The following is a 24,536-nucleotide window of genomic DNA, read 5'->3' on the forward strand; positions in this document are numbered from 1 at the left end:
AATTCAAAGGAGCAAAAATTTTTTATTTAACTTGAAATACTTATTTATTTTCAACAGCACATTGCACTTTTCTTTTGGAAAAAGAATTTATTTAATTCGAATAAGATTACTTGTCTTTATTAAATAAATATTTACTTGAATCAAATAATTTTTGTTTAATTGAAATAAATTGAGACTGAACGATTTTTCTATTTGATAATTAACTTAAACAGTTAAACCAAAATTTATATTAAAAATAAAATTAAAGAAAGTTACTCACGTGCGACTGGATTCTTAGTTGCTGGACCACTATTTGACGAAACTAATAAAATAAAAAAGGAAACAATATAATAAAATGATCAAATAATAATTTGTGGAGGTTATGTTTGTGAACATTGGAATTTCTTTCAATTATAACCTCTTCTTATCGTACACTTACTTGTATCCTTTTGATTAAGCGTCGACTCTTCTTGTAGAAAATATATAAAATATAATATTTACACTTAAAACAAATTATGTTGACATTTGACAGTGGAATCTAAGTAGGTACAAACTTGCAAACACACCGGTCAGACACTCAGACCGATCAGACAAAGAGTATAGAAGAGACTTGGATGCGCGCGCAACGTGTTGACGTTTATCTTTTAAAATTAACTGATACTAATTAGTACTTATTAGTTAATTAATTATTGTTAATTTAATTATTAATTACTCTTAATTTAATAATAAATTAACTAATAATTATTAATGAGTATTAATTAGTTTTAAAAGCTAAAAGTTAACACGATGCGCTCGCATCCAAGTCCAAATAATTTTATTTTTGGCAAAGTGGTCTTCGATCTAAACTAACGCGCTATAATCGATGTTGAGATCGCAGGAGCGAATTGTTAACCTCAAATTTTCTGACAAGTAAACAAAGTAAAGTACTGAACGTGACATGAAATTATTCTCCAGCAGTCACAGTAACCCAATGGGAAATTTACAACTGGCGTAGTACTGCGCCAGCACTGGCAGCACTGGCGGCAAGGCTGAGAGCCAGCACTGGCATGGCACTGGGATGATAACGCCGTCTGGCGCTGCCGAAGTACTGTCTGTCAGTGCTGCCAGACAGCGCTGGCGCAGCACTGGACCAGTGCTGGCTGAGAATATTGCCGCAATAAATGCCGTATTGCTATTAATTAGTCGTAAATTCATAATTATAAATAATTTAACAACAAAATGGTAAATAATATTAATAAATAGTTATTATTCATAAAATATTTCTCTTCTTAAAGAAATTGTATTAAAGATGGAGACTAACAATGGATATAGTAAATGAAGTAGAAAAAAATTGTTTATAACATTTAAAAATTAAATAATAAACAATTACAGTAAGTGTGCATTAGATTTTCATATTTTAGTACCTAACGATTGGAATCTAGAAATATCGCAAACCTATGAAAATAAACAAAATTGCTGACGAGGGGAATCGAACCTATGACCTACGGACTAACAGACTAACGCTCTAACCACTATGCTAACGACACATGTGTACAGTAAAGTATTAATATCTCAGTATCATTCAGACATGCAATTATTGAGTCAAAGATGAGAAAAAAATAGGGATACGTTAGAAATAATAAATTGAAATAAAATAAATTGAACTAAATTTTTAATAATTAAATTAAATTTCTTTACTTATTGCATTTAACATTTTACGTAATTCTTAGATTACGTGGTAATTTTTTAATAATTTTTTATTCATAGGAAGAAGTATAATAGTATTTTAATAGGAACCAAATTATTATTGAGATTAAAGTTTAAATTTTGTTTATAATTTTAATTTGTTTAAATAATTTATTATTTACAAAATTAGAGAATTGTGTTAAATTGTTATTATTAAATTTAATAAGAATAAAAAATGAACAACTGAAAAGTAAAATATTAATTTTTTTCAATAAATTTATATTTATAAACATTTATAAACTTTTTTTATAATTTTTTTCAAGTTTATGTCAAAAAAGCAATGTTGGCAAAGAGCGTTGTGAACAATTTTTCTATACTCAGCTAGCACTTGCCGCCGTGGCTTGTCCAAGCTTTGGCGAAACAAAAATTCTGTACTGCGCCAGCACTAATTGTCGAGGCTCGGCTAGACTACGCCGAACAATCGTCTGAGTACTAAGCCAGTGGTGAACATCGGCACTACACTGGCATTTCCCATTGGGAAGTCATAAAATTAAATTTAACATTAACCATCCGTCATTTCCCTAACAATTTCAGTATTTTGTAAATATAACTCTAACGCGAATCTATAAACATACAATTAAAACAAATTAGTCAAATGTCATAATTTCGTACTGCTAATTGTTATTGTTTATTCTATTATTGTTAATTGTTTTTGATATTGAAAATTAAATTCTTTAAGCTTCCACTTAAATAGAATTTAACTTTTACTTATAAAATACGAAATTATGAGTTTTAAAACCGTCGAATCAAGTCATAAAACCCCAAAAAAGGGAGGAAATTCCCCTAATATAGATATGCATTCGTGCAAGAAGAAACTTTCTTAGTTTACAGGAGAAAAGTGTCGAAGCAGATTGAAATTGACTTTCAGAAGGAAACTAGAAATTTTAAAGAATAAGGTATGTGCCCTTATATTCTTAAAAGATTAGAAACTAAAAAGTTTTGAAGAGTAATTCGACCTTCATTCGCAGTTCCATGCAGAAATTTTAAATTATAAGACAAAAATATTGTGAAACATATTGAAATCGTCTTTTAATAAGAAAATTTATTTGACTGTAACAAATTTTCTTTGAATGAAATTCAGGGACAGTTTCACCAAGTCCGATTTAAAGTTCATCAATGATTAAATTCAGTTTAACCGCTCATGATTGCTGTTAGTGTAGGATTTAATAATTGATTAACTTTTAATCTGTGTTGGCGGAACCGACCCTTAAAAATATATTTGATATACAGTCAAACATATTTAAGTTTAATTGAAACATATTTTTGGTTCATTTCAAGAAATAATAATATATTCAGTTCAAACACAAGTTATGGTTGATTTTAAATAATTTATGATCAATTATTAAGAAAACAAACATCAAATTTTTAAATGTCGATCTCCTATATGACGACAAAACAAATCAAATTGAGTTTTAAATTTTATAGCGGAACTTAAAAAGGATAGAGTTTTCTTCACGCAGTGAAGAAAGAACAATTCAATTGTTCAATTGTATAGAGGAAAATACAAACAGAAACGATAGCGAAATGTTTAAATTTATGTCGATGATGGGATTAATAATAATATTAATATAAGAGAAGCGAAAGTAAAAATGAACGAAATTAGAACGGAATCAAAAAGTTACGTAATAAAAAATATTTTTATTCTGAATAATGACACGAATGAATTTTTGTAAAGTATGTAATAAAGAATAGGCACATGAAATAATGTGTTAATATTAAGTTTCTAACTTTACAAGTCTACGTGTAACGCTAACAGTAAATTAAAGCTATTCTATAATTATGTTGATTAACTGCTTTAGTAGGCTTAATACTGGCGGTAGGACGATCGCTTCCGACTTGTCGGTTGCAGCCTTTTTCCGGGATGTCCTCGGGCGTACGGTTTGTGTGCGTTTGTTGACAGATAGAAGATTCCTCTTGCTCTGTAATTTAGTGAAAGGAGTTTACATTTTAAAAGAGGTTGACAATTAGCAACAATGAAATTGAGAACAAACGAAAGTAAAAAGTCATAGGAACAATATAGTTGACTTACGAATGTGGGGTATCTTCTCCCATCGGGACGAGCTCCTCGTCTTTTGGGCTGCACCATCCGATCAGGTAGGAGAAGAGGTTTCCGCATGGTGCTGCCCAGAATCCTACCTTCGTCGTGATGGATTCGATGTAGTAGGGAGTGACTTTGGTGTGGTCGCAGGACAGAGTTTCTTACGCAAAATACAATATTTAAAAAACCCTTTTTTCATCACCTTTCCAAACATTTTCGAAATTATTAAATTTTTAAGGCAAACAAATTTGATTCGCTCAAATTTTTGTATTATTCAGAATTTAGAGTTTTTTAAAAATATCTTCAGTGAATAGATTAATTTTTAAAAATATTTTAAGATTTTCAGGGTTGCCACAAAAATTTGATTTTTCCCTGAATTTTCTGACCTGTAACAACCCTGATTTTAAATATCACATTTTATTTATTATTGAAAGTATTAGATAAATTTTTGAATGAAAATTTTATAGTGTAAATATGTATTTTTTAAAGAAGAGTTGATAAAATTAAGAAAGAGATGTGTCTTACGAAGTAGAGAGGTCGTAGCGCATCCGGGCTGACTCGATCCACCGTTCACATAGAAATCCGCGTGGCCATTCGGACCCCACTGTCCCAGGATTCCTGCTCCCGTGTGGATCACATCTACAAAATGAGCATCGGTCTCGTCTAAATCCATCGACCTGTTCCCATTCATGTAGAAAAATATTGTAGGATCCAAGCCTGTAAGAGTTTATCAAGTTTTCAAAAATTTTTAACGAATTTAAATTCAAAATTTTTTTTAAATTCTTTTTTAACATTGAAATCTATGCAGAGCTCAACGAAACGAGTAAAATGAGCCGTCACAGTACATATTTCAATTAGGTCTAGTCCATATATCTCGAAGTTGAAATATTAGTCTGCTGCAGTTGCCAAATGATATTTCACGGAATCTGCAGTACTTTGGGATAATACAAATACTAGTTTATTGTCAAAACTGTTGAAATATTTTTAAATTTAATATTCAATATTTCCTCGATTAAAAATTATTGTGCAAGAATCTGCAGTTGCTATCAATTATCCTGCAGATGACACTTATTTACTTAATAAGTTAGTTAATGGTTGAGTCAATGGTATTTAGATATTAATAATAAAATTTTGCGATATTTTATCAACTCTTTGGTCTGCAGTTTCCTGCAGTTGCTTTTCCGGCGTCTGCAGACGATATTTTCGTTTAATAAAAATGGGGGATGTGGGTACTCATAGAACTCGCCTCGACGAGACCTAGCAGATTATTAACAAAACATTTAATTATTTTCAACTAAGTTATAAATTATTACCCGTGATCCTTCCCAATTTGTCATCTGGCAAATAGTTTGCTACCAGGCCAGCGATGTGAGCTCCCACGCTGTACCCAAGTATGTGAATATCCTCGACACGTATACCCCGTGGATGATCCCTCAGGTACTTTACCAACTGAGCAACACATCGTGAACAGAAATCCGGTCCCCATCGTATTTGCGAAAGGCATGGCTCCCGTACCAAAGAACCGTAATCGACAATAATAACGTTATAATTGCCTCGCGTAAAGAAAGCTGTAATGTTCGTATTTCATTAATAAATCAATTAATTACTGTTTACTTAAGATTTAATCATTGGTTTTAGAATACTTCATTAAATTATAATTATAGAGTGAGATTATCACCGTCTCTTAGATCTGTGCTTGGTGCTAGATTTCTTCCACCTCCAAATCCGTGGATAATTATTTTTGTTGAATGCTTTGGATTGAAATGAGAGCGCTGCAATGATCTGTACTTTCGAACGTCCAAAATTTCTGGATCTTTTTGAGTTTTTCTGGTGGAACAATAATTTTTATTATATTAACAAAACAAAATAAAAATTATAATTATTACTATTTATAATTATAAATATAAATAATAATTATAAAATTTTAAAAAAAAATTATAATTAAACAAAATTTTTTTACAATTATCCAAATATGCGTTTTTTTGCATGGACATAAAATACTTGATTGGAAATGTCCAAATAATCACTATCCTGATAAATTGACATTTTAGTATTTCCATACAAGTTTTTATATAGCTTTTCAATCACTATTTATGATGCAATGGTGTCAATGAAACGAGACCTGTGTGTAAACAGGACCTGCTTGATTAACCGAATGCAATAATTTTCAAAAATTAATTAATTATTAAATAAACGGTAATTTTTAGAGAAGTAAAAATAATTTATGTAAAATAACAATTTTATAAATCCGAACTGCATTGAATATTATATTGTTATCAGTGCATATTTGTATGGGATAATTTAAAAAAAAACTCTTGAAAGTGAATTTTATACGTAATTTATTCAATTTCTGACCTAGGGCACTGAAATTTAGTACATATGTGCACTATCACTTGGAAATTACAAGAAAAACATAACGAACCTGTTTGGAATTAATTTTAATAATGTTGTCAGCAAATTATTTTTTTATGAATGTATCTTAGAAAAAATGAAGTGGGTTAAAAATTTGTATCATTACCAAGAAGAAATTTAAAAGTTATAATAATTTATTGAGATTTTAATTCAAGGAATTGAATTTTGAACTAATTTTGCATGATTTAAATGATTTCTATTTGCTTGATTACTTACCTATTTAACAACTAAATATATAGCTTTTTTTAATCAAATACATTTTTTTATGTACGTGTCCTTTTTTGAATGCAAATAAAAAATATGTACACAAAAGTGAAATTAAACAATTTTTTTAATAAAAATGAATTTTAATAAGGTTTCTGAAATATTGCTTGTAAATATTTAAAAGATTGAATTATATAAAAAAATTATTTTTGAAGATAAATAAATGTCAAGAAATTTTGAGGTTTCGTATAGTATAAGGTAGGGATATTTATGCAAGTAGTTGCATATATCTACTTGTTAGATATCAGTGAAAGGAGTTGAATTGAGGACACTTTCGGTCCAAGATGAACTGATCATGATCTTGAAATCTCGCCGGGTTACTCTCAATACGTATACATATACATTTATATACATGTATATATGTATTTATTTATTTAATGATTTTTTTATTTATTTATCCATCTACAACAGCCATAAGATTTCAGTTTCGTTAATGAAATAGTGAAACTCTCATTTTCAGTTAGAAAATGCATCTCAAATAATTACTATTTATAAATTTCGCTCTTCAAGGAAGACTTTCACTCTCTTTATTCTTACAACAATTGTTTTTCCATTTCTCTTCCCTCTTTGTAATAAAAATTAAATAAAGAAAACATATTATTTAATTGAAATCAAGGGCATGTATAGTTTATACCAAGTTTTCAGTCAATTTTCGACAGTCAACTAATTAACTGACTAAACTAGTTAATACATTCTGTGCATGTAAAATTTTTCAAAAAACAATGCATTGAATTTCTTGTAAAAAATATTAATGAGAACTATTAATATTAAAGTTTTATTTTTTTATGTATATTAAAGTTCTTTGTTTGTTTTATTAAAAAAAGTTTGTATTTATAACTGGAAATTTTATAAAAAATAAATAATTGTCACAATTGACTTTAGTTACCAATTAGTAGAGAAGCACTCTTACCTGGTATATAAATAAAATTCGATTTGTGGATGAGGACACTTGTAAGGAGGTTGCGCACAAGAGGTACTGTTGAATAGATCCTTTAAAGTTTTATTTTGTTGATTTTGCGCTGTCACACCGTCTATAAAAAAATTTTTTTTTTAAATCGATTAACTCACTTAATAATAAGTTTTGTTTAAAATAGAAATAATTAATCTTCAATCTATTTTTTTGAAAACTATTTATCATTTGCGCTTGACCGACTTGATGTTATTACTTAACAATTGGAAAATTTAATTGGAGCGTAACGAGAAGTGAGAAAATAGAGGTAAAGGTTGACAGCTTTTTATATTCACTTTTTTAAGGAGTACAAAAACTCTTCATTCAACAAATTGAAATCAATTTGTTTACCTAGTGATAATCGCGGAAGTTAAGCAACATTAGATTCAGTATAACATTTTGAAGGACGCTCCTAATCAATTATTAAATAAACTGTTAGCGCCACCTTCTTTTCGATTTCTTTTTTTCAAAATTGAAATGATTTTTTAAATCTTTATCCTCTGCAGTAATTTCGAAATCGAGGACGAGCGCTGGAGCGTTCAAGAAAAGAATACTAAAGGTTAATGGCATCGATCTCTAGTTATGCAATTTTGAATATTTTTATTTTTTAACGGAAAGTTTCAAATTTAATAATCAGAAATATTTTTAATTCAGTTTTATAATTTTTAGCGGGAATTGACTTTCTAATAAAACAATATTTATTATTATATTATTAAAATAATAAATCAAAAATTGTGACTCAATTCAAAATAAGAATAAAAATGACGAAAGTTGATTTTCGAAAATTCGTAGAAAAATTCATTCCTTTCGCTTTCTTGGAGAATTACTACTTTTCCCGTTGGATAATTCGAAATATCTACTTTCGTAATTGAGACTTGTCTGGTGTTCAAGAAAGGAACTCTCTATATCAAAAAAAAGACTTATCCAGAGCTGATAGAGGCCACACACTCTTCCAAGTCACATTCGTACGTTCATAGCATCGAAAGTGATCGCGTGAATAGGCAACAAATCACCGATTTCATCAGTACGTTGAAAAGTTAACTTGAACGAAAAAAACAGGGAGGTAATTAACTCGATTTTAACGGGATTTTATTTTTTATTTTTATTTATTTTCATATGAGTTTGAAGGAAGACGCTTTTTATAAATTTAATCCTTCTTCTATTTATTTTAACTTTAATAAATGATTTTAACGAACTGAAAAATATCGTGGAATCCCAGAATGAAAGATATGAAAAATATGACATTTTTCCAGCGGCAAAATTTGAATATTGTTTTCTATATTTTTCGGTAAATTTAATTCACTTGAATTTTTTAACTAGTCAAAATTTTTAAAAATATTACGTGCTCTTTTGTGAGATTCCTAACCTGTAAAGCAGATTTAACTTAAAAATTACGGTCTAATGAATGTGGCTTAAGTTTGTATTTTTGCACAGAGTCTAAAACTTTTACATGTGTTTGAAACACTAAATTGTTAGTCATATAAATTATAAAAAATTAAACATGTTTTATTTTTCAAATTTTTAAAAAATTGTAATTTATGATAACTACTTAATTTGACTTTTATTTATTTTCAACAATTTTGAGGTTAGAATTCGCAATCTTATGTTTCATTAACGTTGATGTCGAAATGTCTGATGGTTTATTAATTGTTAAAAATAAAATATCATTCTTAATCCAGTAAAAACCTGTTCTTTTTTTTATCAAAATATTTACATATAGCTGGATAAAATCTTAAACCTTTTTTGAAATTTTTGCAAAACTTTATTAAAAAATTCATAATTTAAATTATTTATCACAATAATAATAATTGGAATATATTATGCTTTTTATTGTTGATAATTAAATGATAATTTATTTAATAGTATTACAATCTCTGAATTTGAATTAATAAAAATTGTTACTAATTTCAGTTAATGTTTTATTATTATTCTTATTATTATTATATGTGAGATGCTTACTATTGTTAAAATAAATACGTATTTGTAACACTTATAATTCTTAAAATTATTGTTGTTAAGTATTCTTAATTTAAATAGAGAAAATTAGGGGAAAAATTCAAACTTGCCGCGCGCGGGAAATTGAAAGTGACCGTTAAGTGAAGAAAGAATAGGGAAAACGAGTTACTTACGTTGCTGAAGAAAGAAGACGACGAGAACAAGAAGAAAATATCCGACGACACTGACCGCCATCTCCCGCGCTCGCGTGGTTTATGATATAACATCGGACGCGTTGCCGGATGAAAAATCAGTAAAAGTGATTCGCGATGCGTGCTTGATTACAAGGATTTAGAGTCATCGGAATACTAGGGAATTTAGAAAGTCTCGCGCTCGTGTGTTCACTTGTATCTGATCACGACTGCAGGGGGTGCACTGTGTCCATGACCGTTGACCTAATGGATTCTCTTTTTTTTAATGATGGCACGCGTCCACAATATCTTCGGGCATCAGTTCTTCCTTCGCGCGCATGTTAATGACGCAAAGGTGTATGTGCGACAGGCTGACGAGCGTGCAAGCAATGCGTTATGAGAGAGAAAGAGGAGAGAAAAAAGGGGGAATCACATCTGAGAGGGGAGACGTAAAAGTTTGTTTCCGAATTCACTTATACATCTCCTTTCCGGAAGTTGTATTCTTCCTCAGCGCTCCAGGCGCTAATATTTGTCTCAATAATGACGTTTTTCTTTTTTCCCTCTGCAAAGTAATTTTTATGGCGAAAAATGTTCGGAGTTTTTATTCGGGTATTTTTTCCGAATAAAGAAATTAAAACAAAGAAAGTGATGAAAGGATATTTTTTATTTCAGATATACAAAACCTGATTGTAGTTCCTCACCTACTTTCAAGTAAAAGTATTTATTAGCAACGGGAAGTAATTTTATATGCAAATACAGGACCTTCAATGCCAGGCACGCATAATTTGACCAAAAAAAATAAGTAACCAATTTTGAATTTTTGTCACTGATTTTTTAATAATATGTCCTAACAATAATCACACAAGGTTAATGAAATCAAAGACACGAAATTGAATAAATACGAAACATCAATATTCTTGCACATTTATGTTTCTTTTTCTGATATAAATGATTCTAAAGCTCAAGGATGTCAAGAATTCATTAAATCGAATCATCCTCGATATCTGTATTTTATGCAATATAATCCTTACACAATAAATGAAAAAAAATATTTTCATCATTAGTTGCAATGATTACGAATTCAATTAATTAATAATAAATTTAAAGAATCAGTCTTACTTTCTATTTCTTGACAATTAATTTGCACATTAAATAATTTTGGCCCTCATTAAATTGTCATCAGAAATGAATATTTAACTAATATGAGCAGGAAACGTAGAGAAAGTAAGGTGAATTATTAAATTTCTGAGAATAAAACTGAACATATATCCAAAGCATTGTATAATTGGTAATGACAGTGATACAAACTAATTATAAATCTGGCGGTATTCTAATGACAAAAATAAATTTTCTCATTGTGGAAAATTTAATAATAATCTCTTTTGGTTTGCGTCGAAACTGAGATTCAAATTGACAGTTATTGTCCTGATGTAATTTTTTTATTCAACGCATATGGTAACAAAAGAATAATCTTTATATAAGCTAACTATGTACACGCCTATACAAAAAAAAAAAATGTCTCTATACTGTATATAAATAAAAAAGTAATTCTCAATTTAAATTTAATTAATTTAAATTGAGAACTTACAATTATTGCTATTCAAGTAGTTGGAACAAGGTGCCCAATTATTTATTTAACGCATTTTTTGAGGAACCAAAAGTTTGTTTGCTAAAATTAATAGATCCGCCGAAACTCTGCATTAGCGGTAAAAGAAACTTACAATTTTAAAATCAGCCTTGATTGGTTAATCAGAAGAACGTATGAAAAGTGAAGTAAATCATCTGGATCTGTGTTTCTGAAAATTATACAACTTTTCGCATAATAATGACATACCTTCGTATTAGGCATATAAGTTGATGCATTATGAAATCCTGCCATTCACCGGAACAAGTCCTGACCCAAGTTCTAATTATAAACTTACTTATATTTCAAATTATGGTAAAATAATAACTGTTGTTGTTTATAAACATTATTTTTTTCATTAAGATTTGCAATAAGAATTTATTATAAGACAGTGTCAAAATACAAGTTTTTTGTCATTTTTTACTTACTACAAGAAAAATCGTTAATTATACTAAATTTAAAATAATAATAATATATAATATATAAGATAAATGCAGTTTCGAATTTAAAAATTTTAATAAATTAAAAAAAAATTGTTATGTATTTAATTTTTGGCTCTGTTGCATTTTCGCATTTCCGGACTGAATTGAATGAGTAAAACAAGATATGTCGTCACGGAACCTATGAACTGAAAAATTATTTTTAACATCATTTTAACGAAATGTAGTTATAGAATTTGATAAATTGTAAAATTTGAATTGCTTACTGCTCTCACAAAAGAATAATCAAGAGTGGATAAACCGCCTGCACTGAATGCCAAAGGACGTTGTGTCAATTGTAGAGCAAACTCTTCAATCTAATAAACAAATTATAAATATATTATGAATATTAATAAACGCCATAAGCACAATTTTCGTACCTCTTCAATAATCACTTTATCACTGGTTGTGTTCTTGAGTTCAAAGAGAATATTCCTTGTTCTGCGCGCCTAGATATTCATAAAGTAAATTATTCTCTAAAATTCACGGAATAAAAATATCTATAGCAAACACATTGTTTGCTATAGCACAAAAATTAAATTCTATTTTAAAATTTTTCAATAAAATAAAATTTGAATAAAACTTTATATACCTCGGAACTGACTCTAGCACAAGTGGAATTGAGTTTCAGAAATCGATAGCAATATACTCCGAACCATATTGCATTACTGATTATGATTCTAAGTGTATCGTTAAACGTCTCCTTAACAAAGAAGATCAGAGTGAATAGATTGTACAAAAGACCTGTTATTATCATAAAGTGTGATCCCATTCTCATCATTAGTTGCTTTTCATAAATTCTGTTCAGCTCCCAGGCTACTTTCGACAATTCCATATGAAGATATCTACAATTTTGGCAAAATGTATTAGAACTCATATCTTAAGCATAAATGTTGATTTTTATCATCTTACCTAACTAAAATCAACATTGTTAGTTGCTCTGAATTATTGGTAAAATTTGATTCTTTTGTAGCCATTATAATATGAACTTGATTGTGTTTTGGAAATAATTCTTTTGCTGCTTCTATTTCATTGTAAACTGGCAATTGTTTCTCTAAGAGTGAATTAATACTGGCAAATCTTCTTTCAACGCAGCTATTTATTTAATAGAAGTAGACAATATCAGAATTTGATTACAATTGAAGAATTTAACTTAATATATGAAATTCTTACGTTACAAGTGCAGTGAAGGTGAAGTCAACCACAGAATTCAGTTGAAGTGGAAAATGAAACAAGTATAAAAGATTAAGACTCGATGACATATCGTACATTGTCAAGAAAAGATTTAAATCACTGTAAATCAGACTAACAGCCATGAGAAGCCATATAAATAGTTTTTTCATCGAACTAATAAAGATTCTTCGATATTTATGCGGAATGCCCACATTTTCTAAAGCTCCGTCTAGTGATTCTAATTTTTGAAGATTAGCTTTAAATGCCTTGAAAAAAATTATAAAATTATATTTTGATTGAATTGTTAATGCTGCTGTAACCTTAGATGTTAATAATAAGAAATAAGTTTCTTTCTTCACTGGGAAATAAGATTACAAACCTTGTAGTTGATCCAGCCGAACACAATCGAAATGGTCGCGACACATGAATTGATGTAAACAATTAATATGAAAATATTTCTACCTATTTGTCTTACTTCATCATGATTTTGCATACTTCTGACATTCAAGACAACAATCCAATAGGACAAATTGAGCAGCAGAACATAAAAAAAGGTAAAAAATGGTCTCGCTTTTGATAATGGATACTCAAACATATTTAATCCTGTAATCCAGTTCAAAATTAGCACCGGCACAATTGAGTCGTGAATATTCGACGGTTCCCATTTGAATATTTTGTAAAAATATAGCGAGAATTTATTACTCGGCATTCCTTTCGAAGATTTCAATTACTCTATTCACTTTAATAAATCTTCCACTTTGGTTATTGTATTATGCTCTGGTTCTCAATTGTTGAAAATCTATTTTCTAATGACATATCAAACACAATGCAGTTGACTTTAATTTTAATAATTAAAGAAAGACTAATGACATACGAACAAACAACACTAATAAATTATCCATTTTACTTTGAATTTTTAATTAATTAATCGTTTTCTGTTCCGTATTGAATGTTTTTTTAGGTATTTCCAAAACATTACCACCTCAGTTTCTCTGATATACAAGAGTAGCAGAGTATTTATTATTTCCTTTTTCATTTCCAAAATACTGACTTGTTTTCAAACAGTACCTGGAACTAATCTGTTTTTTCTTTTTTCTTTAAGCTGTTAGGACAAACAAATGAATTTAAACATCTATTAAATAATGGTTATGGCTTCCAAAAATATTGAATTTTTTCTTTTTTGTTAGATGCCAATTTTACTAATATACAAATTTATCAAAGTTATTGAAAATTTAATTTCTTTCTCGCATTTCTATTAATACAGCTAAATAGACCAATACTTGTGCTAAGAACTGAAATAATATTAATATAATTAAGCAAAGTAAAAAGTTATTATTGATCAGAATTAATGAAATTATAAAAATACTCTTTCATACATTTTTAATAAAATCATGTCCTAAATCATTTAATCCATACATGGAAATACACAAAGGTTGTTGAGTCAATTGCAGAGTAAACTGTTCTATCTGTTTATTGAATAAAAAATATAGATCTGTGTAAATAATTTTTCTAATTTAAAAAGAAAATTCTTTTTCTTTATGAAAATTACTTTTTATTTTATTAAAATTCAAGAAAATTATAGTTCTTTTCTACATTTAAAAATTAAATATTACCTCATTTTCTAACGTCTCATTCTCATTTTCTGATTTCAAGTTGAGAACAACGTATCCAGTTTTGATGGCCTTTAATTAAAGAACATAAAAAATAATTAAATATACTGAATCGATCAAAGGATATCGCAGGATTTTACCTCGGAATAAATTTTTTCGGCAACAACGTTTATGTATAAAAATCTGCTGAAAAAAATTAGGCTCCATCCTATTAAGCCAATAATTGCTATTTTCTTGTCTGAGACGAGAAAGTTCTCTAATTCAGACATTGAATTTAAAAAATAATAAAGAACTGCAGTTAGAGATGAGAAATTTGTTATCATTTCTAGTGCAATGTGAACTTGATAAATTTCACTTATTTCTCTAGTCATCTCGCAAACTTCTAAGTGCAGATGTCTAAAAAATTGGATAATATTTTTAAAATTGTATTCTATTTTTTCTGGTAATATTAACTTTTTTACTACTTACTTCAATATCTCTATCAAGTTTTTTTTACTTAAATTATCCTTGTTTAAAACTGATGAAATTTTGTTTGTCCTCTTAATTGTATTAGGCAATTGAAGTTTAGTTAAATCAGCATCGATTTGTAGAATGTTGTTTATTTTTCTTAACTTATCATTTAAACAACTGAAATAATTAAACACAATAAATTATTTTTAGTAAATTTTACTAAAGTAATTTAGTAGTAATTTTACTAGCAAATTGCAGTAATATTAAGGCAGGCAAACATGCAATGCAAACTTTTAATAACAATAAAGATTTATAAACAAAAAATAATTCTAACCTGAGAGCTACTGCAAAAGAAATATCAACAACTGTATTCGTGTGAATTGCCCAATGAAAGCGAAAAACACAATATAAACTTCGATGTAGGGTCCAATCATCCAAATGTCCAAGTATGTCCATGGTGTACATTGTTAAAAAACCAAATGCCCATAATATCGATGCCAGTAAACTTTCTACGAAAATACTGTAATAATTTCTCTTTAGCCCAAACAATTTGAAAGTTTCATCAATTAGTGTTATTCTTTCCCATATGAGTTGTAGTTTCTTTAAAAATTAAATTCGTTAAATTAAGAAAGTCAATATGAGGCGAAAACATTTATTAGAAAACGCACTTTTCGATTCAACCATCCAATAATCAATGAAGTAATAGCCGTAAAAGTGTTTAAATATCTATTCACTGAGAAGACAAGATAGTCAAAACTATGTACATTTGTATCGCTACATGAGCCTAAAAGTTCCGTATAACTGACAAATAAATAACAAGAAGCAATTAAGAGGACAAAAATGAAACTAAATTGTCCTCGAGAATTACCAATCGGATATTGAACTGGCCCTAAACCTATTAACCAATTTACGATTAAAATTGGCATTATTGCTCGCTTTATTTTTTCGAAATACAACTTCATTTTTCTTTGATTGACTCTTTCTGTTTACACACTTCTTTTGTTCGAAATTATGCAGAATAGTGAGTATAATATTATCTTCCATCATTCGCGTCGTTGTTTACGTGATAATAATATCAAGATTAGGTTCATTAAAAATTTATAAAGTATGGTCAAGTCAATATTTAATGTGCGTGAGTTGTTATTTCAACTACATTCTTATGAAAACAATCAGATAGGATTTTAATTATTGTTTAATAAAAAAAAAATATTTCTCGATGTTACAATTTTTATTATAATTTATAAATATGACATCCTATTTGAAATATTTTTTTCTGATATAATTTAGGTCAAATTGAAAATTTACTACTACAAGTGCAAAAAAGTAATTATTTCACATACATTGGGTAGTAATAATGAGCTTGTAATTTATTCACAATTTTTATCCTTTTTTTCATTGATTTTTATTATTTAGTAATTCATACGCCTCTATTACGTTCACGTAATAAAATTTAGAATTTCCTGAAGAGGAAATCGTATTGATTTCGAAACGTTGGAATAATTTTTATATTAAAAAACCACTTGTCCGAATGACTGTATTTATAAAATCCAATGTCATCTTCATGCTTTCATGCAGATGCTACAGCAGGAATGATTTTCATAAAAATATCTATTCCTTGTAGAAAAATATCTTTATTTAAATATTCGTTACTCGCATGGGCAAGATGGGGAGTATTGTGTATTGTAACAAATCCAAGGGCTGGAATTCCAACCTAAGATCATATAAAATTAAATATCTGAACTAGACAAATTAAATTTAGCAATAAAAGAAGTATTGTTTACTCACAAGTCGTAAAAATCGAGCATCGGTAACTCCAGTCATTATGAAAGGTTCCACTTCCATGCCCAAGTGATCAGTAGCGTTCTTAAAAGCAACCCAGTAAATATTACTGTCGTCAATTTTAGTATTTTCGATAGGTGGGTCCTTATTTATAATAGTGTAGTACACCCCATCCCCAGCCTCCTTGCACCAATCGTTGATCATATTTTCAAATTCTTCATGATTCACTTGAGGTGGAAGTCGAATGTCGAAAGCAACCGACAATTCATTAGCCACCACGTTTATTTGAGTGCCTCCCTAATTTAAACATATTTTTAAGAATTCTGAACATGTAAAGAATGAATAAAAAACTATTTTTAAATTTACATACTTTCATCATAGTTAAATTAATTGAAGTCACATTTCCGGCTTTCACATTCGGATCCTGCAATTTCGCCTTTTCGGAAGCTCTGAAATCCATGAAGCGATCGATGATGAATCTCAATTTTTCAGACGCGGTGTTATTCAGAAGCGAGGAACCGTGGCCCGGATCACCTTGGCAGTTAATCCATATTTGAAACCAAGATTTTTCCCCATAACTCACGAGGAATTTGTTTTCAGTGGAAAAATCGCCTTCATCCATTGCAAAGCCAACATTCAACGATTTGAATTCCGTGGAGAAAATAAATGTCTTCATACCAGTCAGACCGCCAATCTCTTCGTCCGGCACAAACGAGAGATGAATCGTCCTTTTTAGACGAATACCTTTGAGTTTCAATCTTCGAATCGCTTCAATTTGCTGGATGCTGTGACCTTTCATGTCCTGCGAGCCACGAGCATAAATATTTCCCTTCTCGTCCATTTCCGCTCCGAAAGGTGGATATGTCCACTCCTCCTGCAATGTGGCTCTTTCATGTTCACTTACATTAAGTTCGGGGTCGCAGAGAAATAAATAAAATAAATTTTGGTATTTTTATTACTTTAAAAGTCGGAATAAAAATGAAAATCAACGTCAAAGTGAAAGTCTGAGTGAAAATAAAATTTAAATTTCTATAAGTTTTAGAAACTTACGGGAAATACTGGCACGACATCCATATGTCCATTCAATAAAATGGAGGGTTTTTCTGGTTCTGTTCCTTCCCATGTTATAATGACAATTGGTTTCTTAGGATGCAATTCCACAACTTTGACAGGCAGATCTAAAGAGTCGGCTTGTTTTTTCAGAAAATTTACACAAGGACCTGAGACGAATAAATAATTATTTAATTTTTCAAAATTAAATATAAAATGTAATATTTAACAAGACTGTATTTTATTTATATTTACCGTAATTCACATTAGGTTGTACTGACGGAATTTGAAGATACTCTTTAAGATTTTTTAAAGCCAACGCGTTCAGTTCAGATTCCGTACTCTGTGCATCATTGAAAAATTTTTTTTTTTTTCATAAAAATGTACAAATATCATAAAAATCTTTTACTTTATTTATATTTAATGTTTTATTGTCTTTCATTTAACACGTGTGATAAAAATAGATGCATTCACTGCAGTAAATATCTAGTTATTAAAGTCTATATTTATAAATTAATAATATTTATTTACTATATATTCTTTCAGTATCTATTTTTGAATAGTTAGTTAGTCTTTAAGAAAATTTCATGATATTAAATTTTATACGTTGTTTTGATACTTGACAATTAAAAATTTCAACAAACCTGAACATTTCGTATTTTAACGCAAATCACAAGAATAATGAGACACTTGATAAAGTTTATCATTGTTGGAAAAATTATTATAAAGGGGAAACATCGACTGTAGGAATCGAACTGTAACGATGAAAGTCTGACAGACTGGAATTTAATGAGATAAACAGTGTGAGATTATTTTTCACAAATTTCGTATGGTCTGTTATACTTGATAAGTATTTGAAATTAATCGTCCTAATGCTATATTCAAAAATATTTTTATTCTTGTAAAATTTTACGATAAATAATATACGAAATTTAGATTTGATTTATATCAAGAGTTGAGATTTTTAAAAAACAGTTTTATTCTATTCTTAAAAACGCAGTTGTTTTGTTTTATAAATAAATTCTTACTGTTTTATTATTTTTAATTAATCCTCAATTTCCAAAAATTACGCATCAGGAGCTGGGAGTTCAGTTTTTTTAATTAAAAATCCACTTAAAAAGTGAGTTAAGCAGGAGTAAGATGTGCTTTATTGTAATAAAAAAAACGAATGTTAATAATCAGTTTGTACAACTTTTTATTTGAACTTGTTTTTGCAATTATTTACATCAAACATTAGCGACACTTTCTACTATTTTCATCATTATATTTATACCTCTTAGAAACACTCTTTTGTTCAAGTATTCGTTGTCAGCATGTGCTCGAGGCAAGGTGTCATTCATCGGCGAAAATGACACTGCAGGAATATTGAGCTAAAAGTAATTTAATTTATTGAGAATTTATTATATTATATTTATATTCATACTTTGTGATTTGTATTAAAAATGTTTTTTTTCAAACATTCCTTTAATTAAACTCACAGCACGGAGATATCGAGCATCAATGGCACCAGGAAGAATGCGTATATCTAATTTTACAGAATTTTCATCGCACGCTTTTTTAAAAGCGTTCCAGTAAATATTATGGGAGTCCAGTTTTGTACTCTCAGTTGGCGGGTCTTTGCTAATAATAGTGTAACTAATTTCACTGCCAGCTTCCTTTAACCATCCTTCAATCATGTTAATAAATTTCGTGTGATTTACAAAAGGCGAGATTCGAATATCGAAAGCCGCAGAAAGTTCACTGGGAACTACATTTATCTGAATTCCACCCTAAAAATCAAGATTCTTGAATTATTATTTTCGTCTAGACTTTTAGGTCTTTGATAATCATCAAAGAATACTCATCAATTTAGGAGGAAATTGATTGCCTCCTAAAAGCAGATGCAGAGGAATCAAGGACCTGGGACAAACATAGTTTTAAGTAAAACATCAAAAATTAATTCACCTTGAGCATCGTCAAATTAATCGAAGTGACATTGTCCCTCTGTTTTGGATCCTGATATTTCATCTCTTCACTTTCTCTAAAGTCCAGTAAGCGATTGATAACCAATCTCAGTTTCTGCGCCGCGGTATTTGGTACAAAAACCGAACTATGGCCAGATGTGCCAGAACAGTGAATCCAAATTTGAAACACCGTTCTTTCTCCGTAGTACAAATAGAATTTTTCACTTGGATTTGCCGACCCCTCGTCCACTGCAAATCCAACATTAAGATCCCTAAATTCTTTGGATTTTACGAAGCTTTTCATGCCGAAAGTTCCTCCTGTTTCCTCATCTGGAATCATTGAAATGTGAACGGTTCGTTTTAGACGAATTCCACGTAATTTTAATCGACGAACTGCCTCTAAATGTTGAATAGTTAAAGATTTCGTGTCCTGAGTTCCTCGAGCATAGATGTTGCCTTCTTTGTCCATTTCGGCACCAAACGGAGGATAGTTCCATTTCTCCTACCAAAGACAAGTACCATGCAAAAAATGGAAGATTGTTGCAAAATTATCAGCTATCTGGGTTAATTATAAAGACTAAATTAAATACATTTTTAAATTCTAAGTGTTTTAGATACTGAAACAAAGAGTAAATGTAAATGTAGCGAAACATACAGGTACCACTGGTACGACATCCATGTGGGCATTCAGTAAAATCGAGGGTTTTTCTGGTTCAGTACCTTTCCATGATATTACAACAATAGGATTATTTGGATGTAATTCCACAATTTTTATAGGCAAATCTAGAGATTTGGCTTGTTTTTTCAGAAAAAGGACACAGTCATCTATGAAAATTAAACTGCAATTAATTTTTTGTTTACACTAAAATAGTTATTTAAACCAAATGAATGGTATTTGCATCAAGCACTAAAATCAAATGAATTTTATACTAAATGTATATAATATAAATAGTTAATAATTATACATTATTAAAATATAAATAAATAAGTAGAATATTAATAAATAATAATAATAATTTATTAATTATAATACCATAATTGACAGTGGGATGTGGAGTTGCTATTTTAAGATATTCTATTAAATTTTTCAAAGCATTTTTATCCAATTCAGAGTCACTGCACTGCGATTATGCAAAAAGAGATTATTGTTATCAACATTGATTTGATTAATTCACATGACATTTTTATTATTTGACCGCCCAGTATTTGACAATATTGTTAATTTTATTCAAATTGTAAAACATATTTTTTGTTAATTCTTTAAAAATAAAATTGACGCATTAATCATTATAATTTATATACTTATATTTCGTGCCATGTTTGTATATTAATATTAATTTTATGATCTGTTCTAATTGTTTTCTATTTAATTTATTTAATATGTAGAAAAAAATTGCAACCTCAAAACTTTGTATCCAACACACTTGAAATAAAAGTATGGAATATAAGACATTTTTCAGAAGCAATGCCATTTTTTAAATGTATTTTAAGTTTTTAACACTCGTGCATTTTATAAAGAACTGAAAAATAAAAATTCAAAAAATTGTTTTGTTATCAGAAGTACTGATAGTAGCAACAACTATCAGTTATTTTGATAGAGAACGAGAAACATTATATAAAGTTTGTTAATTTTATCGAAGGAAATATTACTAACTGGTTTTATTTTATATTTTTGTTGTCATTATGATTGTATATTAATTTGAAATAAATATGAATATTTCTAATGAAGTCTGTATTCTTTACTCCTATATTAAGTTTACAAATTATTATTAAATAATAATAATAATAATTATTATTATTATTATTATTATTATTATTATTATTAATTAATAATAATAATATAATAAAATGCAAAAGTCAAAAGTTAAAAATATCAATTACTTTCGACAATATATCGTTTTAAAGATGGGTATGTCAAGCGTAGTTAACTTCAATCGCTCGCCCTGTGAAATACACGTTTGGGAGCTAAGCCGTGTTTTCTCGTGGACAGTCACATATATTATATTATATATATATATATAATTATCTTCTTCTCTTACTCGCACTGTATTCTTAACTAAAGTTTCCCGAAGATTTGGGGAACTTTAGGGACAAAAAATTCAGTTTTAACTTTGCCATGAGAAAAAAATGTTTAAAATTCGAATTATCTGTTTAAAAATTAAAACTTCAGACACCATTCGAACTCGGCGTCGATAAACCGGTTGCATTCAGAAAAATGGTTTTCTACAGTTTCTCTCTCCTGTGTCAAGAAAACTTATTAGATGAGTGGACCAGGAAAATGCGAGTACTCCTAATTTCAAGTCGGTCTGCAGACGCAATAGTTTAAGTTAACTATATGAATAAATAATAAATGAAAAATATTAGGTAATCGTATCATAATATCCAAATTTGAAATGAATGTTCAATTATTATCAAGTTCTATATAGATGCCTTATCAGGAAAAAAGCGACACTTATCAGGAATCGTAAAAAAATAATTATCTGATCCCTTATACAATTGTTTATTATTTCTTAAAGATACTTTCAAACCCGGTAAATTTTGTCGTAATTAATATTGCAAGACTGCAACTGAAAATGTTTTCCGAAAGTAAAACAGTTTTATGGATCATCATTCATTTCCTACTCGCTACAAAAGATGTTCAGGTTCTTCATTTTTATTGTATTTATACATTTTTTCATTTTTATATTTCTAATAATCATATAATTTCTTCTTGGAAGTGATCAGAATTTTGATAAAGTTGGTGAAGAATAAAAATTTACATGTTACGTAACAGTTTTTCAAACACTGCTTCTTTTCTTAGAGTCTTGCTCTTAATCTGGATCAAGTGGCTGTGGATAATTTTCGAGAATATCTCCGAATTGAATCTGTCCATCCGAATGTCAATTACAGTAATTATATTTTTCACTGATTTTTATGTGTTCTAGAAAGTAACCAGTATTTTTTGTTCTATTTTTTAATTTATGGGAAGTAATTGCCTTTTAGTAAAATCTGTTTTTCTCTGTGGTGGTCCACTTTAGCTCCCTGTATTTCCTTTCTGAGAAAGCAGGCCCAGTCTTTGAATCTGCCGATAAAAGTAATCGAATTGGCTCCAAACAAACCCCAAGCGGTGATAACTTGGAAGGGCACAGAGCCTGAAAAGCCCTCGATATTACTCAGTGGTCACATGGATGTCGTTCCCGTTTTTCCAGTAAGTTGCTCAAATATTTCTAGTAAACTAATTACTTTTCCTCATGGTTTATTTTGTACGTTACGTCTCAGAATAGAAACTAAAAACAATTATTTATTTAATAACATTAGCATTGGTAAATTCTTGTTTCTTTTACAAAGCCGAAGTCTCCGAGCTAAGAGTACGGATACAAAAAGAAAATTAAATATTTTAACAGTTATTCTAACACAATACGTTAATTCTAAAATTCTCTGTCGTTTGGCTTCAGGACAAATGGAAACACTCGCCGTTTGGAGCCGAAATGGATGCCGAAGGCAACATTTACGCTCGAGGAGCTCAGGACATGAAGAGCGTTAGTATTCAACATATCGAAGCAATTCGTCGATTAAAACTAGGTGGAATTCGACTAAAACGAACAGTTCACTTGCACTTTGCCCCGGATGAAGAAATTGGAGGAAAATTTGGAATGGGAGTTTTTGTCAAATCCCAAGAATTCAAGAATCTAAATGTTGGATTTGCTCTAGACGAAGGAGGCATTTCCGAAAATAACAAAATTATTGTTACATATGCGGAAAAATCGCCCTATCAACTATGGATCAATTGTCCAGGAGACACGGGTCATGGTTCAACACTATTCAACAACACAGCTGGAGATAAACTGCGATCCATTATTGATCGTTTCATGGATTACAGAGCTTCGGAAAAGGCGAAGTTGATAGATCCAAGGGTGAAAGCTGGAAATGTTACGTCCATTAATTTAACAATGCTAAAGGTATTCTGTCATTTTGAATTGGTTTCATATTCAGTCAATTTTTGATTAAAAAAACGAAATTTTATGTGTTAAAATATGAAAAACTACTTAGGGAGGTCTTCAAATGAATGTTGTCCCTGGCGAACTGTCTGCAGCTTTCGATATCAGGATACCACCAGATCTTAAAATTTATCGAACTTTCGAGGAAATGATACAAAAATGGTTGGAGGATGTTGGCTGTGAAGTCGATGCTAGCACCAAGAATCATTCGGTGCCTATCAAGGGCACACGATTAGATGACAGTAATGTTTACTGGAAGCCTTTCAGAGAAGCTTGTCTTAAATCTGGAGTTGAGATCGATCTTTCTATTGCTCCTTGGGGTACCGACGCAAACTCTTTACGAGCTGTGAGTGCTTGACAAATATTTCATTTTAAGCCTATTATTTATGGTTCTGAAAACAATTAAGATTTTTCAGTTTCACTTTAAAAACATATTTTTAAATGCACATTTTGATAATTGCAGATTGGCATTCCGGCATTAGGATTTTCACCAATTAACAATACTCCTCCGCTTCTTCATTCTCACAATGAATATTTAAATAAAGATGTTTTTCTAAAAGGAATAGTTATATTCATGGACATTATAACAGCCATCGCTAACGTTTAATGAATTAAACATTCGAAATTTATAATTTTAATAAAAACTTATGCCTGAACTAAAGTGTTTAATTTTTTAATTGGTCATTACTTCTTCTTCTTCTTCTTGTTTTAATGGCAATTGGTCATTACGTGATAAATATTTTAGGCATTTTAGACCCCTTTCTCCCCTGCGTGATACTTTTTCTATAGTTTAGTATAGAAAATTTGTTAAAGCGTGATACATACTTTGCTGACCCTCCTCTCACCCCTGAATGTATCACGTAATATGTGAATGACCCCTTATTTCTATATTTCATAATTAGTTTTCTATTGAAAGCTGGAAATTGTGCTTTTAAAAATTACCATTTTATCTTAAATC

General features: G+C 29.5%; 6 protein-coding genes across 8 annotated transcripts; 1 reads left to right on the plus strand and 5 right to left on the minus strand.

Annotated features, from left to right (window-relative positions):
* Window positions 1-3,322: 3,322 nt before the first annotated feature.
* Window positions 3,323-10,047, minus strand: LOC122500937 (phospholipase A1 member A). 2 transcript variants are annotated; one of them, XM_043610111.1, is made up of 7 exons: window positions 9,497-10,047; window positions 7,329-7,449; window positions 5,421-5,569; window positions 5,056-5,310; window positions 4,268-4,459; window positions 3,734-3,915; window positions 3,323-3,623 (listed from the first exon to the last, which is right to left on the minus strand). In XM_043610111.1, the coding sequence occupies exons 1-7, from the start codon at window positions 9,555-9,557 to the stop codon at window positions 3,471-3,473; spliced, it is 1,113 nt and encodes a 370-aa protein (XP_043466046.1). In that variant the 5' UTR covers window positions 9,558-10,047; the 3' UTR covers window positions 3,323-3,470. The 2 variants fall into 2 exon arrangements, with proteins under 2 accessions (XP_043466046.1, XP_043466047.1); XM_043610112.1 differs by having other exon boundaries at window positions 3,734-3,902; window positions 9,497-10,029.
* Window positions 10,048-11,649: 1,602 nt separating this feature from the next.
* Window positions 11,650-13,974, minus strand: LOC122500938 (putative gustatory receptor 28b). Its single transcript, XM_043610113.1, has 7 exons — window positions 13,149-13,974; window positions 12,770-13,035; window positions 12,509-12,691; window positions 12,189-12,441; window positions 11,977-12,045; window positions 11,824-11,913; window positions 11,650-11,745 (listed from the first exon to the last, which is right to left on the minus strand). Exons 1-7 carry the CDS (start codon window positions 13,476-13,478, stop codon window positions 11,662-11,664), a joined length of 1,275 nt encoding a protein of 424 aa, XP_043466048.1. The 5' UTR covers window positions 13,479-13,974; the 3' UTR covers window positions 11,650-11,661.
* A 165-nt stretch (window positions 13,975-14,139) lies between these two features.
* LOC122500771 lies at window positions 14,140-15,791 on the minus strand. The gene is made up of 6 exons (XM_043609855.1): window positions 15,498-15,791; window positions 15,164-15,429; window positions 14,848-15,006; window positions 14,520-14,775; window positions 14,383-14,451; window positions 14,140-14,235 (listed from the first exon to the last, which is right to left on the minus strand). The coding sequence occupies exons 1-6, from the start codon at window positions 15,789-15,791 to the stop codon at window positions 14,140-14,142; spliced, it is 1,140 nt and encodes a 379-aa protein (XP_043465790.1).
* LOC122500939 (aminoacylase-1-like) lies at window positions 15,466-18,428 on the minus strand. The gene is made up of 6 exons (XM_043610114.1): window positions 18,303-18,428; window positions 17,914-18,001; window positions 17,659-17,828; window positions 16,979-17,482; window positions 16,615-16,905; window positions 15,466-16,540 (listed from the first exon to the last, which is right to left on the minus strand). Exons 1-6 carry the CDS (start codon window positions 18,363-18,365, stop codon window positions 16,397-16,399), a joined length of 1,260 nt encoding a protein of 419 aa, XP_043466049.1. The 5' UTR covers window positions 18,366-18,428; the 3' UTR covers window positions 15,466-16,396.
* A 408-nt stretch (window positions 18,429-18,836) lies between these two features.
* LOC122500940 (aminoacylase-1A-like) lies at window positions 18,837-21,140 on the minus strand. Its single transcript, XM_043610115.1, has 6 exons — window positions 21,002-21,140; window positions 20,635-20,722; window positions 20,257-20,426; window positions 19,603-20,103; window positions 19,137-19,427; window positions 18,837-19,028 (listed from the first exon to the last, which is right to left on the minus strand). Exons 1-6 carry the CDS (start codon window positions 21,071-21,073, stop codon window positions 18,885-18,887), a joined length of 1,266 nt encoding a protein of 421 aa, XP_043466050.1. The 5' UTR covers window positions 21,074-21,140; the 3' UTR covers window positions 18,837-18,884.
* Window positions 21,141-22,015: 875 nt separating this feature from the next.
* On the plus strand, window positions 22,016-24,214 carry LOC122500941 (aminoacylase-1-like). Of its 2 annotated transcripts, none has more exons than XM_043610116.1 (6): window positions 22,016-22,243; window positions 22,402-22,489; window positions 22,619-22,788; window positions 23,036-23,539; window positions 23,631-23,924; window positions 24,042-24,214. In XM_043610116.1, exons 1-6 carry the CDS (start codon window positions 22,175-22,177, stop codon window positions 24,183-24,185), a joined length of 1,269 nt encoding a protein of 422 aa, XP_043466051.1. In that variant the 5' UTR covers window positions 22,016-22,174; the 3' UTR covers window positions 24,186-24,214. The 2 variants fall into 2 exon arrangements, with proteins under 2 accessions (XP_043466051.1, XP_043466052.1); XM_043610117.1 differs by having other exon boundaries at window positions 22,017-22,259.
* The last annotated feature ends 322 nt before the right edge of the window (window positions 24,215-24,536 follow it).

Source organism: Leptopilina heterotoma, unplaced genomic scaffold, assembly GCF_015476425.1.
Source record: "Leptopilina heterotoma isolate Lh14 unplaced genomic scaffold, ASM1547642v1 Lhet_191, whole genome shotgun sequence".
Classification (NCBI taxonomy): Eukaryota; Metazoa; Arthropoda; class Insecta; order Hymenoptera; family Figitidae; genus Leptopilina; species Leptopilina heterotoma.

Bases quoted from the DNA above. Each gene is read 5' to 3' on its own strand.
- LOC122500939 (XM_043610114.1), bottom strand. From the start codon at position 18,365: ATGATAAACTTTATCAAGTGTCTCATTATTCTTGTGATTTGCGTTAAA. The intron at 18,002-18,302 runs GTTTGTTGAAAT...AATGATGCACAG, and splicing joins TTAAAATACGAAATGTTCAG to AGTACGGAATCTGAACTGAA. The intron at 16,541-16,614 runs GTGAGTAAACAA...ATATGATCTTAG, and splicing joins ATGCTCGATTTTTACGACTT to GTTGGAATTCCAGCCCTTGG.
- LOC122500938 (XM_043610113.1), bottom strand. From the start codon at position 13,478: ATGCCGAGTAATAAATTCTCGCTATATTTTTACAAAATATTCAAATGG. The intron at 12,692-12,769 runs GTAAGAATTTCA...TTAAATAAATAG, and splicing joins ACCTTCACTGCACTTGTAAC to CTGCGTTGAAAGAAGATTTG. The intron at 11,746-11,823 runs GTAAGCAATTCA...ATAATTTTTCAG, and splicing joins ATTATTCTTTTGTGAGAGCA to TTCATAGGTTCCGTGACGAC.
- LOC122500940 (XM_043610115.1), bottom strand. From the start codon at position 21,073: ATGGCATTGCTTCTGAAAAATGTCTTATATTCCATACTTTTATTTCAA. The intron at 20,104-20,256 runs GTATGTTTCGCT...TGTCTTTGGTAG, and splicing joins ATGTCGTACCAGTGGTACCT to GAGAAATGGAACTATCCTCC. The intron at 19,428-19,602 runs GTGAATTAATTT...CTTGATTTTTAG, and splicing joins TTAATTTGACGATGCTCAAG to GGTGGAATTCAGATAAATGT.
- LOC122500937 (XM_043610111.1), bottom strand. From the start codon at position 9,557: ATGGCGGTCAGTGTCGTCGGATATTTTCTTCTTGTTCTCGTCGTCTTC. The intron at 5,570-7,328 runs GTAAGAGTGCTT...TTGTTCCACCAG, and splicing joins GAATTTTATTTATATACCAG to AAAAACTCAAAAAGATCCAG. The intron at 3,624-3,733 runs GTAAGTCAACTA...ACTAAATTACAG, and splicing joins GGAGAAGATACCCCACATTC to AGCAAGAGGAATCTTCTATC.
- LOC122500941 (XM_043610116.1), top strand. From the start codon at position 22,175: ATGTTTTCCGAAAGTAAAACAGTTTTATGGATCATCATTCATTTCCTA. The intron at 22,244-22,401 runs GTTCTTCATTTT...TTCTTTTCTTAG, and splicing joins TCGCTACAAAAGATGTTCAG to AGTCTTGCTCTTAATCTGGA. The intron at 23,540-23,630 runs GTATTCTGTCAT...AAAACTACTTAG, and splicing joins TTAATTTAACAATGCTAAAG to GGAGGTCTTCAAATGAATGT.
- LOC122500771 (XM_043609855.1), bottom strand. From the start codon at position 15,791: ATGAAGTTGTATTTCGAAAAAATAAAGCGAGCAATAATGCCAATTTTA. The intron at 15,007-15,163 runs GTTAGAATTATT...TAATTATTTCAG, and splicing joins TCTTTTGCAGTAGCTCTCAG to TTGTTTAAATGATAAGTTAA. The intron at 14,236-14,382 runs GTAATATTTAAT...TTCAATAAACAG, and splicing joins ATGAGACGTTAGAAAATGAG to ATAGAACAGTTTACTCTGCA.